Here is a 14,270-nt window from a genome sequence, read left to right on the forward strand (position 1 = left end):
AGATAATGAAAATTCGGTGTGGAAATGCTGAGAAGAGGTATGTGGAGGGTGCTTAGGAACACAGAAAGGGCATCCAACTCAGGAAGGATGGGTCAGGAAAAATATGGATTGGACTGAGTTTTAAAGGAGAAATAGATGTTCAGTTCAGTTCAGTCGCTCAGTCGCGTCGGACTCTTTGTGACCCCATGGACTACAGCACGCCAGGCCTCCCTGTCCATCACCAACTCCCGGAGTTTACTCAAACTCATGTCCATTGAGTCGGTGCTGCCATCCAGCCATCTCATCCTCTGTCGTCCCCTTCTCCTCCTGTCCCCAATCCCTCCCAGCATCAGGGTCTTTTCCAATGAGTCAGCTCTTCACATGAGGTGGCCAAAGTATTGGTGTTTCAGCTTCAGCATCAGTCCTTCCGATGAACACCCAGGACTGATCTCCCTTAGGATGAACTGGTTGGATCTCCTTGCAGTCCAAGGGACTCTCGAGAGTCTTCACCAGCACCACAGTTCAAAAGCATCAATTTTTCGGCACTCAGCTTTCTTTACCATCCAACTCTCACATCCATACATGACCACTGAAAAAACCATAGCCTTGACTAGACGGACCTTTGTTGGCAAAGTGATGTCTGGTTTTTAATATGCTCTCTAGGTTGGTCATAACTTTGCTTCCAAGGAGTAAGCGTCTTAATTTCACGGCTGCAGTCACCATCTGCAGTGATTTTGGAGCCCAAAAAAACAAAGTCTGACACTGTTTCCACTGTTTCTCCATCTATTTGCCATGAAGTGATCGGACCAGTTGCCATGATCTTAGTTTTCTGAATGTTGAGCTTTAAGCCAACTTTTTCACTCTCCTCTTTCACTTTCAAGAGGCTTTTTAGTTCCTGTTTATTTTCTGCCACAAGGGTGGTATCATCTGCATATCTGAGCTCATTGATATTTCTCCCAGCAATCTTGATTCCAGCTTGTGCTTCTTCCAGCCCAGCGTTTCTCATGTGGTACTCTGCATATAAATTAAATATGCAGGGTGACAATATACAGCCTTGACGTACTCCTTTTCCTATTTGGAACCAGTCTGTTGTTCCATGTCCAGTTCTAACTGTTGCTTCCTGACCTGCATATAGGTTTTTCAAGAGGCAGGTCAGGTATTCCCACCTCTTTCAGATATTAGCCCAACACAAAATGAGGGGCAAGTATATCTCAGGCAATGAACAACCAAACGTTATTGTAAGAATATAAGTTGGAGGTTATTAGGGCCAGAACTCATGTTGACTAAGAAGGTGAAATAGAATATGGTCAGGTTCTTGAGTTCGTTATGGTGTAAACAGGATGTGTTTGCAAGATTTGGGGTCATGTCATCTACCATGTATTGCTTTACTCAATGTGTTGCAACCACGGTGGCCTTTTAGTCCCTCAGGCGGCCCAAGCTCACTCTGGACTTGAGGTCTTTGCGGCGGTTATTCCTGCAGTCTAAGCTGTATATCCGTCTCTTCCAACCCCGAGATCTTCAATCGGCTGGCTCCTCTTCATTCTGATTCCAGTTCACCTGTGGTTACTTTAGGGGCCTTTCCTGACTGCTCTGTTTTACAGTAGCCCCTCTAGGCCCCCCTCACATTCAGCACTCTGCCCTGATTTATTGTCTTCATACTTGTCACAGTGTGTTAACTGTCTTGTCTAGAATAAGCATGAACCACCATTTTATTCCCAGGAGTACAGGTGAATGGGCAGTATTATGGGACTGAGTTGAGCAAATTGGTTATACAGATGACTTCTTGAGTAGAAGAAATGAAGAATGCTTAACCTGGAAACACAACTTCAGCCAAATCTATTGTCAAGGCCAGCCTCAGGAGCTTAATCAGAGTCAGGAAGCGTGTAATTTTCTGAAGTGTCTAGCCTCTTAAAAATAACAATCAAAATTGCAAAAAGTTCAAACTAATACCTTCCTAACCTAGATGGCTTCAAAGGGCAGGCTCTTTAATAAAACTTATATTACTTCCAGACCTTATTATAACATCAAAAAGCATAATTTATTTAAAAAAAGGTTATCCACATCCACAATTCACATGTTATCTAGAAGTAATCTAGATTCCTAGAACTTTGAATATAATTCCAAATGTCAACAAAACTCTTGAATTTTTATAGTTTTACATGTCAAATGTTAAAATATTTAATTCAATTTTATCATTGTATTTAAGACTGGTTTCTTCTGGTAAAATATTTATTTCCTTAATGTTTATGCCTCAAGATTTGGGACATTAAGTTTGTAAGTCAGGTGATTCCTGCCTGGCAAACTGTTGTGATTTTTTAAAAACATCCCATAAGATAAGAAAAAATATGCATACACATGCATTTATTGCTGAATTATGGAAATTTTTATTATTATGAAAAAGAATATTACCTTGATACTCCTTCCAAGCTATTTCTTATTCGTGTATTTTTACCCATAATTTTTTGTTGCTGTTTTTTTCTCCTAAATTTACAGAAGAAGTATAGGCATTTACAAGGCCACTGAGCAAACACATAGTTGCCTTTTGAGGACAAACTTAACAAAATGCCATGGTGTTGTTTAAACCATGTTAAGACTTTTGTCTAATAAACTGATTAAAAGTAAATCATTACATTTACTAATGACTAATAAGGAGACAAAGTTATAGGACTCAATAGAAGTGTCAAAAGGGCAGTTGATAGATGTACATGGGAGTTATAGTTCTGAGGATACCAACCAAGCTTCCAGGAGAGAATTAAGCATTACAGAAAATGATTTGAGTGACCATTTTTTCAGTTTTCTCAGGGGTGATTTGTGGCTAGTACATGCTTGATGCATCTTTGAGAAGTTAATTCATTGCATATAATGGGTGCTTTAGGGTATTCACATTCTCTCTTAGAATTTTCTGTTGAGAAGGTCTGGTTATTAGGATTGAAAATAATGGCAGTACATTTAAAAGATTTAACAGGAGAAACCCAGGGAGAACTTTTTGAAAATTGTATAAAGAGGATAAAGGAAAAAAAATATAGGGACCAAAAGGAGATATGAGAATAGAATGTGGTCAGTATTCATACACACTGTAGATTAATTTTTAAGAATTCACCTGGTTTTTACCTATTGCAATTTAAAAATCTACATGTGAGTAATCAATTAAATGGTGCCTAAAAAATGTTAAAATTTAAGATTTTATTATTTTACTAAAAAAGAATTTATGATACAGCAAGAAGATAGACTCCAGTATGCTGTTTATAATCCTAACTGTGTATTTTATTTCCAGGGAACCTTTTATTATTTTATCAGGAGGCTTGTCGTATGACACTGTAGGAAGAAGACCTTGCTTAACAGTAATGCATGGGAAAAGTACTGCAGTGCTAGAAATGGACTACTCAATTGTTGACTTTCTGACGCTGTGTGAAACACCGTACCCGAATGGTAAGTGTTGTATCTTTAAAATTCATTCTCTATAGATATCTATTATTTAGAGCAAGACCTCCTTGTTTTCCGAGTACTTCACTTATCCCATTGTGCTGATTCTTCTGGGGAAGGAATGCTGCCTTCCATAACTTTATAAATTTTATTTGAGAAATTTTGTTTAGTAAACTGTGTCTGTTTCATTCTACATTTTGGTAGCAAGTGCCTCTGAAGGGTAGACAAAACTGTCCACATTAAGAACAACTTAAAAATCCTCTAAAAATCTGGTGTGTCAGTTACAGTTTTCCAGAATAACAGAACCAATAGGAGATTTTAGAAGGTGAATGAGAGCAGAAGCATGAATTTATTTTAAAGGAATTGTGAAAATGTACTGCCGATTTAAAACTTCAGGAAAGAGTTTGATTTGCAGTCTTGAATCAGAATTTTTAAGGCAGGAAACTCGGGAAGATTTCTGAGTTGCCATCTTGAGGCAAATTGCTTTTTTCAGAACACCTCTTGTCTTTGTTCTTCAGGCCTTCAACTGACTGAATGAGACCCACCCAAATTATCTACAATTTTCTACTTTACTCAGAGTCTACTAACTTAAATGTTAATCACATCTTAAAAATGCCTTCACAGCAACATCTGCACTGGAGTTTGACCAAACAAATGGGCACCAAAGCAGACACAAGCTAACACGTGAAATTAATCATTATCATTGACATGTTATTATTTCAGGGGAAATTTAGCTTTTATTTACAGCTAATTGAGATATAAATATATAATGCATTTTATAGTTGATATGCACATAGAAAATACCCAAGAAAGAGTTATAATATTATAGTGGTAATCTAGTGGATTTCTATGAGATCCAGTAATGAGAGCTGTTCTTAAGGGTATTCAGATTTAAATTTGAGATATGTTATTCATGTACTGTCTTGGACTTTGCAATACCGTGGAAGGTACTGAACTTGTCTAACTCATCTTTACAAAACAAATAATTATTTATGGTGTATTATATAGATTTATCTCATTTAAAACATACTGCCCTTACATTATATGAAGTACAATATCAGAATGTTAAATATTTGAATGAAACAAAATAAAAAACCACAGCAACATGTTTTGTTATCTAGTTTGCAGTCCTCTTGCATATTTGTAACTATTGTTCATGCCTTGTTTTCCTGTTCCAGATTTTCAAGAACCATATGCTGTGGTTGTTCTGCTAGAAAAGGATTTAGTACTAATAGACCTTGCACAAAATGGGTAAGAAATAAAATCTGGTTAACAGTTACTTTAGTATGTGGTGAAGAAAGAGTCTCTTTAGGATTGACTGTTTCATTTCTTTGAAAATGCTACATTTATATTCATAACCTGGACTCCCTTTTAGAACTACAGATACACATTTCTCATTACCTGCCAAATTTCTCCATTATGGTACTCATATAGAAATCCAAGTTTATATCAAAATTGTTGAATTTCTGAAATTTTTTATGATTCAACCTAATACTTGAATACCTTGAAAGTGAAAATGAAAGTCACTCAGTCGTGTCCAACTCTTTGTGACCCCATGGACTTGGACTATATGGTCCATGGAATTCTCCAGGCCAGAATACTGGGGAGTGGGTTGCCTAACCCTTCTCCAGGGGATCTTCCCAACCCAGGGGTCGAACCCAGGGTGGATTCTTTACCAGCTGAACCACAAGGGGAAGCCCAAGAATACTGGAATGGGTAGCCTATCCCTGTTCCCCAGTTCGATTCCTGGGTTTGGAAGATCCACTGGAGAAAGGAAGATCCACTGGAGAAAGGAATAGGCTACCCACTCCAGTATTCTTGGGTTTCGCCTGTGGCTTAGCTGGTAAAGAATCCCCGCCAGGTTCGGTCCCTGGGTTGGGACTATCCCCTGGAGAAGGGAAAGTCTACCCACTCCAGTATTCTGGCCTAGAGAAGTCCATAGACTGTAAAGTCCATGGGGTCGCAAAGAATCAGACATACATGACTGAGCAACCTTCAACTTCACTTCACTTCACCAGTCTTGTTACTCTTTTCTTTAAATCCCTGTGGATCTCTGTTGGTTTTTTATGTAAAAACAGTTTCTCAGCCTGCTACTCTACATAGAAGGGATTCAGCGTACATTTCCAACCTGGTACCTGTTCTCCAGGAAAACTGAACAGTGTCAAACAAGCATCACACGTCCATGTCTTTTCTTACCTAGCTCCCAGCAGCTGAAACATTCCACGTGTGTCACTGCCATCAAAAATCCACATAACTTTCAAAGCAGCCTTCTTTTCCTCTTCAAGCTTTTCCTATTCTCTCTTAACCAGATATATCATAGCTGACCTGTAAATTCTCACCATAGCTCCTGTGCAACTTTTTGTGGTATTTCCAACATTCTGCTTGTTCTAGATTAGATGATAGCATGTTTACTTATAAATTTCTTGAATGGAAGGACATTGTATTACATTAGTTGTATTTCCTGAGAGATAATCATTAAATATGGTTTTAATGATTTTCCCCATTCAGTATTTCTGGATTGGGGGCAGTTTTGCCCCTCAGGAGACGTTTGACAATGTCTGTGTAGACATCTGTGGTTGAGGGGAGGGGTGCTGCTAAACATCCTCAGTGCACAGGGCCGCCCCGGTAATAAACTGTCTAACCGACAATGGGAGTGGTACTGAGATAGGAAAACCCTAAGTGTAAGTGAATGGTATTACTTACCTTACTTTAAGGCATTCCAAAATTCACATCAACTTAGTGCGTGCTAACTGCAATAATGATTTTTTTTTCTTCTTGAAAATAACAAGACCATGTCAAACAAAGGAATTTAAAAACATTAACTCTCAGTGATAGCCCTAGAATAGCCTATTATTAAATAAGTTTAAATATGTTTTTCATTGTTTCATTAATCATAGGTAATCATTCATTAACAAATGTTTTTTCTTTTCCTCTTGTTAAAGATATCCTATATTTGAAAATCCCTACCCTTTGAGTATACATGAATCCCCTGTTACATGTTGCGAATATTTTGCTGATTGTCCCGTGGACCTTATTCCTGCACTTTATTCTGTTGGAGCTAGACAGAAACGTCAAGGCTACAGCAAAAAGGTATTGAACATGAATTTTACTCTTTACTTTACATTTCAGTATTTTATACTTCTCACCTTAACGTGGTTGATAGTGATACCTTTTCTAGAGAAATTAAAAATCCTTTCTGGAAATGAAATATGTTGTTTACTATTGTCATAAATATTTTATGAAGATACATGCTATGCTTGGAAATTGCTTTACACAATAATCTTTTCTTACAGGAATGGCCCATTAATGGAGGTAATTGGGGCTTGGGTGCTCAAAGCTACTCAGAAATAATTATTACAGGGTAAGTAAAAGTCTGTTTTCTCCTTAAAAAAATATTAATAACTAAATATAATTAGGACTACATGAATATTATTTAGTTAGGCAGGTAGTACTTTTCTTTATACAGTAACATCATAAGTAATAACTTATTGTATAGAACCTATGAATTTATCCTAAATTTTACCTTTTTCCTCATTTTGGTAACTATGTTTAAGTAACAATATATCTAACTTCAAAGAAAAAATTAGTGTAAATTTTTTCTTCAGCACATTCTTAATTCATTTGCTTTTCACAGGCATGCGGATGGGTCGATTAAGTTCTGGGATGCTTCTGCGAGTAAGTATTCTGAATATTATTTGTTACATCCTATGCAATTATTGCTTTTATGTAATCTGTTTTGTAATAATTGCATAGCTAACATTTAATTTGAAATTTAGAGGCTGTAAAGTTAATGCTTGATTTATCAAGTATTTGAGTAGAATTTATAATAGATGAAGATATTTGAAGGATGTTAATTCGTAAATCAAGAATAATTCTCAGCAGAAATACTCAAATCCTTTTTTCAGTATTTTTTCAAACCTTCTCTTCCTAACTCAGAGATAAGAGAAGAGAGAATATGTTTCAAATCAACATAAATTTGTTGAATAATTTTAGTGTCTGATTCTAAACTTATATCATGAAAGTTTATGCTCTCTATGTGAATTATATACAGTGGTTACATTAGCCAAAAGGAAAGAATGCTTTGAATGACTAGTGTACAAACACTACTAATTACTAAATTAGAATCCAGTTAACTCAGGGTATATTATGTTTCATCATGAAGGAGTGTGTTAGATAATAGTGGTACCTTTCTGAGAGAAAATAATTCTGTAAAGCAAAATATGTGCTTTATTATTTTTATTTATGCTGTTATCTTTTTACAAAATCTTTTTACTCCTTTTTTTGATAATCTAAATTCATCATGATGGTGATTTTTTTTTAAATGAATACAATGAGTGTACCTTCTTTGGTCGATGAAGTGCAGTGAATACATTATGTAAAAGAATAAGAGAGAAATATAGACATAGGAATAAAAATACGATTCAAAAAACAGGCTGTTTTTCTGATGTGATATATCCCCTTTTATTCTTTTTGTACTAAGATATTTTATCCTTTTTTTTTTTTTTTTTAGTAACTCTACAAGTATTATATAAACTAAAGACATCTAAAGTATTTGAGAAGTCAAGAAATAAAGATGAGAAGCCAAACACAGACATTGTAGATGAAGATCCATATGCCATTCAGATCATCTCCTGGTGTCCCGAAAGTAGAATGCTGTGCATAGCTGGAGTTTCAGCTCATGTCATTATTTATAGATTCAGCAAACAGGAAGTGATTACAGAAGTCATTCCGGTAGTTGTCTCTGAATTATTTTCAATGTCAAATGCCTGACATTTACAAGTTTTCAAATCACTTAGGAGACTGTCCGTACTCATTTTTAAAACACCTCAGTATTTACATTGCATTTACCTTTTGTGAAGAAAAGGCATATTTTTATGTATATCTTTTTACTGAACATTTATTTAAATCTTTAAATGCATTCTGTTTCATTTAAGGAAAGGATATAAGTATGAGCCTAATCTAATTTAGCATTAACAGGAGTGCCATAAACCCTAAAATCAAAATGTGTATGTGTGAGTGTACTCGCACACAAACACACAATCATTTTTAAAAAGCTGAGTCAGAAACATTTTTTTCTTTGTGAAATCTTTATCTTTAGTAAGCTCACTAAATTTTTCCTTTAAAAATGTTCTTTCCACTTTAGTGTACATGTGTGTATGTATAAACTAACAAAATGAACAGTAATTGTTAGGAGAGGGTCAACTGTCTTATTTTACAACAGATGCTTGAAGTTCGGTTGTTGTATGAGATAAGTGATGTGGAAACCCCGGAGGGTGAACAGGCTCCACCTTTGCCAACACCGGTTGGGAGTGCCAATCCACAGCCCATCCCCCCTCAGTCTCATCCTTCTACCAGTAGCAGTTCATCTGATGGGCTTCGGGACAATGTCCCTTGTTTAAAGTAAGTTAAAGAAAAATACAGATGGTTTGGAACTTACCTCTTAATTTAGATAAATTAGTAAAGTTAAGTAATGTTTTCCCATGATAGAGTAAAATGACATAACTACTTCTCTTTCTGCATTTCACTGTGGTTAATCCAACTCAATGTTTTTGTGGCACCAAGAGGAATATGATTGCATTCCATGATTTTATCCTTAAAGTAATATGATTTGATCTCTAAGCCTACTGGTAGAGCAGCATGGATCTTTCCTCTGTATCTAGCTCATTCTTCTCAATCCATCATCATGTTTTAGTCGGTTTATATGTGGATCAAATGTACACGTAGACTGCTTTCTGGCGTTCTGAAAATTCTGTTTTTTCAGCCTTTAGAGATACAGTTGTTCGGTAATCATTTTTTTTCTTTTTCTGAATCTTCTTTAATATCACAACATTGTTATGTAAATGCCTTTATTGTAGAAATCCAGATTTAATGCATTTTGCTTTTCTATAGGAGTAAATTGGACAAAATTTATTTTTACTTTTATATTATTGAGTGGTTAAAAGTTTTAAAGCATCAGTTCAGTTCAGTCACTTAGTCGTGTCCAACTCTTTGCGACCGCATGGACTGCAGCACACCAGGCTTTACTGTCCATCACCAACTCCTGGAGCTTACTCAAAGTCATGTCCATTGAGTTGGTGATGCTATCAACCATCTCATCCTCTGTCATCCCCTTCTCCTCCTGCCCTCAATCTTTCCCAGCATCAGGGTCTTTTCAAATGAATAAGCTCTTCGCATGAAGTGGCCAAAGTACTGGAGTTTCAGCTTCAACATCAGTCCTTCCAATGAACACCCAGGACTCATCTCCTTTAGGATGGACTGGTTGGATCTCCTTGCAGTCCAAGGGACTCTCAAGAGTCTTCTCCAAAACCACAGTTCAAAAGCATCAATTCTTCGGTGCTCAGCTTTCTTTATAGTCCAACTCTCACATCCATACATGACCACTGGAAAAACCATAGCCTTGACTAGACGGACCTCTGTTGGCAAAGTAATGTCTCTGCTTTTTAATATGCTGTCTAGGTTGGTCACTTTTAAAGCATATGAGCCTTAAAAATGGCATAGAAAGAAAACAAAGAGTTAAAATCACTGAATGATTTCATGAAGACTATGATTAAAAGTATTATATTTACAAAGAAGTCAATTAGGGTGTAAAGAGAAGACAATTAAGGTCATGACTAAAAGTGGTTGTGGAAAACGTCAGAGATTCAATACAAAAGTTGGGGGCAAAAGGCAGACTGTAGTAGATTCAAGATAGGGTAGTCAGAAAGACAGTTTGCATTTGTTAAAAGAACCAGTCTTTATACTGTTTTGACTTTAGGTCTACTAGAACCATTACTGAATAGTTCAATAGTTGCTGAGGAGATTGTCTGCATCATCAAAAATGCATTCAACCAGAGATAAAGCAGATTTTTTTATATTACAATCACTCATGATATAGAGCTATAGAAAAGTACAGCTTTTTAAATCTTCTTTATGTGCTTACTTAAATTTGAGATTGTGTTCTATGCCAGTGGTTCTCAAACAGGGATGATTTTGCTCCTCAGAATGCTTGGCAATGTCTGGAAACATTATTTGTCACAACAGGAAGGAGTGCTACTGGCATCTACTGTGAAAAGTGAAAGTCGCTCAGTCATGTCTGACTCTTTGCAATGCCGTGGCCCGTACACTCCATGGAATTCTCCAGGCCAGAATACTGGAGTGGGTGGCCTTTCCCTTCTCCAGGGGATCTTCCGAACCCAAGAATCGTACCAGGGTCTCCTGCACTGCAGGCGGATTCTTGACCCGCTGAGCTACCAGGGAAGCCCGGGCATAGAGCCCAGGGTTGATGCACGACATCCCGCCGTGCACAGGACAGCGCCGCACAGCGGGGTTAGCCAGCGCAGGGTGTCAGTGGTGCCGAGGGTGGAGGCTGGTCGGGCCTTGGAGCATAAGCGTGGAGGCGAAGCGGCTACTTTCTTAGAGAGGTCTGAGGTTTCTTCCCTCTTCCGCTCCCCCTACCCCCACTCTCTCCCCTCCTCCCTACCCCCTCCCCTTTCCTTTCTATCCCATGTGTATATATACACACATACTTCCTTTCTGCCACAGTCTGGCATATGTTTAGATAGAATGAGACTCGGAAATAAAAGAATTCTACATCTTTCCCTTTTGTTACTTACTCTGTAGTACTTTAAACTTAAATTTGTAAAATTTACATTAATGTCACTTCTGATTTTCATGTATATTTCTCCTGTTTTTTGTTTAATTTTTATAAGCATATAAAGTAGTTTGAGGTTTGATTTGGTAACAAGTTTGAGATTTTTGTCTAAAATCCACATATTCACTAGTGACTTTTAAATCACAGGCAATTTGAATTATATATATATTTATATTTTTTTTTTTACCATTTTAATAGTTTTCAGGTAAATGCAGTTATTGTTAACTTCACATCGTTTTAGTCCACAATCTCAAAAACCAATTTTAAAAGTCAGAGATATGTGAAAATAACTAATACTTAGATTTTGTTTGTTTTTTGTACAAATTATTTTTGTACTTCGTTCAGTTGTGTTTTTTTTTCCCATTGATTTACAATGTTATATTTCTGCTGTATAGCAAAATGATTCAGTTATACCCATATATATGTTCTTTTTTAAATATTCTTTTCCAGTGTTCTTCATCATAAGATGTTGAACACCGTTCCCTGTGCTGTACATTAGGCCCTTGTTGTTCATTCATTCTGTGTGTAATAGCTTACATCCGCCAACCCCAGCCTCCCATCCATCCCTCCCTGCACGTAACTGTCTTTTGAAGAAACTTTTTAGAAGTAGCTGTTTGATTTTGTTTTTAAGTATTTTCATTGTGCTTTTGCAGGGTATTAGTCAAATCAGACAAATCGTTTTGAAACTGCCAGGCCTCCAAACATTATTTTTAAATTTAAAATACGTTTGTACAAATTATGGAGCTTTTCATAAAAATAAGTTCTACCCTTTGTCTTTAAAAAGGAAACAAATTAATATATTAAAAACATTAAAATGATAACTTTCATATAACCATTATACACATTAAACATAATGCCCACCCAGCCCTCATTTTGTATTTTTAAAATCTAACATATGTCATCATTTCTTGATTCGATTTCTAATTTTTTACCAGTTGAGGCTTTTTCAGCATGTTTGACTGTTTAAAGTTATTTTTACTTGAGAATGTTTTTGTTTCTTCATACTAAGTAAAATAAAAATTCTATGACTTCTGTGTGTCTTCATCACTTACATCTAAAATGTGCCCATATATGCCTATCTGAAATTATCCCTGAATGCCTGTTCCTGCTCTTAAAAATCTTAGTGTGAGTATATAAGTGTGAAAGTCACTCAGTCGTGTCCAACTCCTTGCAAGCCCATGGACTGTATAGTTCATGAATATCTCCAGGTCAGAATTCTGGAGTGGGTAGCCGTTCCCTTGTCCAGGGTATCTTCCCAACCCAGGGATCGAACCCAAGTCTCCAGCGTTGCAGTCAGATTTTTTACCAACTGAACTAGGAGGGCAGCCCTGAGAATCTAAGGTGCACATAAATATGCCAGAGGGAGAATGGATACTTCGTTGAAGCTTATTTAACTCATACAGGGAGAAAATAGCACACTCGGATTCTGTAGGCTGTGCTTGTGTCAACAGAGGCTGTCTCTGGTGGAGATGAAATGCTACTCAGTCTTTATTTTTGTCTTTTGAGGTGGATGGCTGTGGCTGATCAGTGGGTGTTTCCCAGAGGAAAATTATAACTTCTGCTTCAGCCAGTGTGTAGTTCCGAGTGTATTAACTTGCAGACTTTGCACAGGCAGTTGTGACTGCAACTCAGCTCATTTTAAGAGTACCCTGGGTGATTCACATTTACTCCAAAACTCAGACAGCATCATGACCCTTTGCTTACCTGGACTGAGTCTAGCAAATATGACAGCAAAAGGTCTGGTGTTGTGGTGTTCTTCATGGAAGTACCAACTGAAAGATCCAAAGGGTTCTCTGAGTTTAGTGTCAGGAGGTTAAACATGGAATAGACTTCCAGCTGTCCTTCTTTATACATTTAGTCCAAGGCAGAAGCCTCAAGAATCATTAGAATAACCAGGCTTTGTGTATGTTTTACAAGAACAATTACTGGAGAGTCTGTGCAATCAAAAATGTCCCCACCTTAAAGTAAAAGTAGATTTTTTTAATAGTAAAAGTAGTCACACAAATAGCTCATATTTTATAAAATTTTAATCTTCCAAATTCACTTGAAATTTACAAGTAATAAAGGTATTAGCTTAGTAACTTTATTCCTTAGAAAGTCTCACATTTATAAACAAACCCCTCCTTCACTCCCTCTAACATGCTTATAACAAGTTGAACCAATATAAGTTTTGTGTGAACTCACTCAACATAAGTGAGTATAACTGTTTGCTGAATAGTTCACTTGAAGACCCCTACCATCCCCTCAAAGTTAACCACGTCTTCTTCTGAGACTGGCTCTTCATCCTGACATCTTTTTTCTTTTTCAAAACTTAGAATCACTGTCTTCTTTTTCTCCCCTCCTCCGCCTCTAATCAGCCTGCAGCTCGTTCATTCATTCCGTAAATATTGAGTACTTCATCTGCTGGAGTATTAAAAGTAACAGCAAGGTATCTACCTTAATGGAGTTTATGAACCTTTTTGAGACTTAGTTCATGCGTTTCAAATCTGCCTTATTATTTTGCATCACACGAATCACAGGAAGTTCCTCATGAGTCTTCTTATTCTACTTCATCTTGTGAAGTTCTACAGTTAATCTTCCCAGAATATTTCTCCTAAACCTTCACTGGCTTTTAATTCTTTAATAATGAAAATGTATGCCTTTTGCATAATTTGGCCGTTGAAAAACTTCTCTCATAGGTACTCACAGTATCTTTATACTGTGATTAAGTAGTAATATTCCCACTTTCAAACAGGAAGACGTTAAGTGGCAGAACCAAGACTCACACTCTAGCACTTCAGAGCCCTGAGTTCTTTCTACCAACATCAGACCTTTGCAGCCAGACCTCACAAACCCTCCTAAGTCTGGCCCTGACCTATCTCGCTATAGTGACCTTTTTTTTTTTTAATTCTTACTATTACTACACATACCTTCTACTGTGACCAAACATACACACTTGTTAATCTTTGTGGCTTTCCTACTTCTTTATCTTGTTAGCATATTTTTTTGCAAAAGCAATTTTTTGACACTATCGAGCCGTTTTCGGGGGAATAGCCTATGCTATCAAGGGGCTTCCCTGACAGCTCAGTTGGTAGAGAATCCTCCTGCAATGCAGGAGACTCCAGTTCAATTCCTGGGTCAGGAACATCCGCTGGAGAAGGGAAAGGCTACACACTGCAGTATTTTTGGATTTCCCTGTGGCTCAGCTGGTAAAGAATCTGCCTGCAATGTGGGAGACCTGGGTTCAATCCCTGGGTTG

General features: G+C 37.0%; 1 protein-coding gene across 6 annotated transcripts in view; it reads left to right on the forward strand.

Annotated features, from left to right (window-relative positions):
* Nucleotides 1-14,270, forward strand: part of STXBP5 (syntaxin binding protein 5) — a 158,249-nt gene that overhangs the window by 93,654 nt on the left and 50,325 nt on the right. For all 6 annotated transcript variants that reach the window (XM_061130157.1, XM_061130156.1, XM_061130158.1 and 3 more), the window contains 7 exons: nt 3,254-3,408; nt 4,581-4,653; nt 6,345-6,492; nt 6,696-6,763; nt 7,037-7,077; nt 7,913-8,133; nt 8,624-8,802. In XM_061130157.1, the coding sequence (XP_060986140.1) occupies nt 3,254-3,408; nt 4,581-4,653; nt 6,345-6,492; nt 6,696-6,763; nt 7,037-7,077; nt 7,913-8,133; nt 8,624-8,802 (885 nt within the window). The remainder of the gene's footprint in view (nt 1-3,253; nt 3,409-4,580; nt 4,654-6,344; nt 6,493-6,695; nt 6,764-7,036; nt 7,078-7,912; nt 8,134-8,623; nt 8,803-14,270) is intronic.

Source organism: Dama dama, chromosome 26 (genome assembly GCF_033118175.1).
Source record: "Dama dama isolate Ldn47 chromosome 26, ASM3311817v1, whole genome shotgun sequence".
Taxonomy (NCBI): Eukaryota; Metazoa; Chordata; class Mammalia; order Artiodactyla; family Cervidae; genus Dama; species Dama dama.